The sequence below is a fragment of the Microtus ochrogaster genome, chromosome 6 (genome assembly GCF_000317375.1).
Source record: "Microtus ochrogaster isolate Prairie Vole_2 chromosome 6, MicOch1.0, whole genome shotgun sequence".
NCBI classification, from domain to species: Eukaryota; Metazoa; Chordata; class Mammalia; order Rodentia; family Cricetidae; genus Microtus; species Microtus ochrogaster.
This window is the reverse complement of record NC_022013.1, coordinates 83,753,642-83,756,564: the sequence shown is the minus strand read 5'-3', so window position 1 is coordinate 83,756,564 and position 2,923 is coordinate 83,753,642. Positions and strand designations below refer to the sequence as shown.

The 2,923-nt window shown below is 40.2% G+C and overlaps 1 protein-coding gene across 1 annotated transcript in view; it reads right to left on the bottom strand.

The window, feature by feature from the left end:
* Positions 1 to 1,325: 1,325 nt before the first annotated feature.
* LOC101978975 (histone H3.3) overlaps positions 1,326 to 2,923 on the bottom strand; it is an 11,299-nt gene continuing 9,701 nt past the window's right edge. Inside the window, exon 4 of the mRNA XM_005348960.3 lies at positions 1,326 to 1,967. Coding sequence (XP_005349017.1) covers positions 1,839 to 1,967 — 129 coding nt within the window. The 3' untranslated portion in view covers positions 1,326 to 1,838. The remainder of the gene's footprint in view (positions 1,968 to 2,923) is intronic.

Genomic DNA, 2,923 nt, shown 5'->3' with positions numbered 1-2,923 from the left:
AAAACAAAACCCAAAAAACTGCTCCAGGTTAGAGTGGTAGGTACTTTTTATTATTTTTGCAGTTCTATCGGGAGTGGGTAGATAGCATACACATCGAAGTCAGAGGGCAATTCACACATCAGTTGAGCTGGGCCTAGTGGTACACGTCTTACCTGTAGCACATTCCAAAACTGCTGTCTGAAGGTCAGTCAGTGCTCCATACAGCAAGATTCTGACAAAATGTAGCAACAATCTTAAAATAATTGCACTAATTTGTCCAAGAGATTTTTTAAAAATATATTTATTATGTATACAATATTCTGTCTGTGGTGCACGCCAGAGGAGGGCACCAGACCTCATTACAGATGGTTGTGAGCCACCATGTGGTTGCTGGGAATTGAAGTCAGGACCTTTGTAAGAGCAGGCAATGCTCTTAACCTCTGAGCCGTCTCTCCAGCCCCCCCCAAGAGATTTTTTTGGAGACAGGGTTTTTCTATGCAGCCCTGGCTACCTTGTAGACCAGGCTGGCCTCAAAATTAATGTTTGTCCCTGCCTCCGGAGTGCTGGGGTTTAAAGGCATAAACCACATCTAGCTTACAAGGATGAGCCATCACACGCAGTGTGTACACTGCTGAGGACTGAAACCCAAGAACAAGCTATAGACTTCCAAACGCTGGGATTAAAGGCCTGTACTAACACACCTGGCCCCAGTCAATTTCTATAAGCACCTATAATCTGGTTTCTGCTAAAAAAAAAAAAAAGACTGCCATCTAGTCTGCTCTCTGCGCAGTCAATACTGCATGTCCTTCAGTGTTTCAGCTAAGTCCATGTTATTAGTGCCTGTCACCACACTCCACATTAAACACTCCAATGCTAACCAAAACAAGTTAATGAATGATTGGTGCTTGAATAACTTAATATGCAGCATTTTGGAATAGCAAGATCTTTAGATTTACACATTTTTGTTACTATTAAAGGTTTAATAGTATATACCAATGATTACACTCTGGTTTTTCGAGTGAGGGTTCTTTATTCAAATTATTTCCAGGTGCTCCAGTTACTTTTTTCTATGTCTCTCAAGCTTTTTTGGGGGTGGGGGTAGAGTACGTTTTTGGAGACATAGTTTTTCTGTGTAGCTTTGGCTGTCTGGAACTCAATCTGCAGACCAGGCTGGCTTCAAACTCAAGAGATCCAACTGCCTCTGCCTCCCAAGTGTTGGGATTAAAGGTGTGTACCACTACTGCCTGGGCTCTCAAAGAGTTCTGTCTCAGACATAAGGTGATAATAGCAAATCCCTGGATATTAAATTTGTATCTGTAAGGTTAATAATAAAGACCAAAAGCAGGTATAGTTTAATGTATTTTAATAGCAAACTTACAGGAACAGCACAGAAGACAGACAACATTAAAAACATGTACTTGCATGTAGGACAACTCAGTTAGAAAAGTATAGTGAATGATGGAATCTACTATATGATAAAAATGCTACAAACACCATTTAGTTGCCGTCAATAAGAAATTTACTTATTTTAAAAAAATCCAAATGCTGGCATTGTCCAGAAAATTTTAACAGGTTTATTTATAATTTTTATAAAGTTGAACTGTTGAAATGTGTTCACTGAAACATTTTGCTTGCATTAATGCTTTACATCTTGCATTTATATTAAAAATTCACACACAAATGAAAATGGAAAAACTGCCAATACCTGATTTCTGTCCCCTATTTTTCCACTCGCAATCATATACTTAGGTACCTTTTGACCCCATGGAAAAAATATCTAACATTCAGAACTACTGATAACAGGAAGAAGAGGAAAAAAATTTTTTTGAGAATGAAATGTTTCCCCTCATAGTGGACTCTTAAGCACGTTCTCCGCGTATGCGGCGTGCTAGCTGGATATCTTTTGGCATAATTGTTACACGTTTGGCATGGATAGCACACAGGTTGGTATCTTCAAAAAGGCCAACCAGATAGGCCTCACTTGCCTCCTGCAACAACAATAAAGAAAAATTACTATTGTTTCCAACACTTATATAGTAAAACCCTTTAAAAACTTACTTTTTAATCAAAACTTAAATATAACCAAATGTTCACACTAAAAAAAAAAAAATCTACCAAAACCACCCAAAGCACCAAGACACGTCAAAGAAACCAATTCTAACATTCCCGCCTTACAAGGGGATTGTATGCAGCCCAGCATCCCTTCAGTAGGGACACCATGGCAGCTGCAATTCGGAGAACAAGTCCCTAGCACATATGATCCCATCTGCCTTCTTGTTTATACTTTGTAGTGCTGAGTGAGGACTGAACTCAGTACCTTGCTGTTTGTTCTTTTATTTTCTCTCTCGTTCTCTCGTTTTTCCATAGCTTTGTAGACTTGTCCTGGTGCTTACTCTGTAGACCAGGCTGGCCTCAAACTCAAAAGATTTACCTCCCTCTGCCTCCCCTCCCAAGTGCTGGAATTAAAGGCGTGCGCCACCACCGCCCAGTTTGTCCTTTTTTCAGTTCTACAAGAGTACTTAATGGTTCCAGAATACAGCACAGATTGGTTTACTTTTATCTGTTTAACCAGCTCCAAAGTACTTTCTTCTAAAACCTTAATGCGCAATGACATTTTGTGCCCTCTAGAATGCTGATTCTGTCTCTACCCGCCCCCCTGTCCTGCCCTATTATTTCACTGTAAGATTCCCCAGGGTATTTTCTTATTCATCCTACCACCTAAAACTTGCTAGCAATATGAACCATTCATTGACACTTGTCATGTAATGTGATAAGGAAGAGAGAACCCAAAGCCTACAACTCACAAATGCTGGCATTATTTGTTCTCTGGGATCCACATGATGGAAGCAGCCAACAAACTACTGCAGGTTTTCCTTTGAATGACATATTAGCATTCACATTCTCTCTTCTCTCCTCCCTCCCTCCCTCCCTCCCTCTCCCCCTC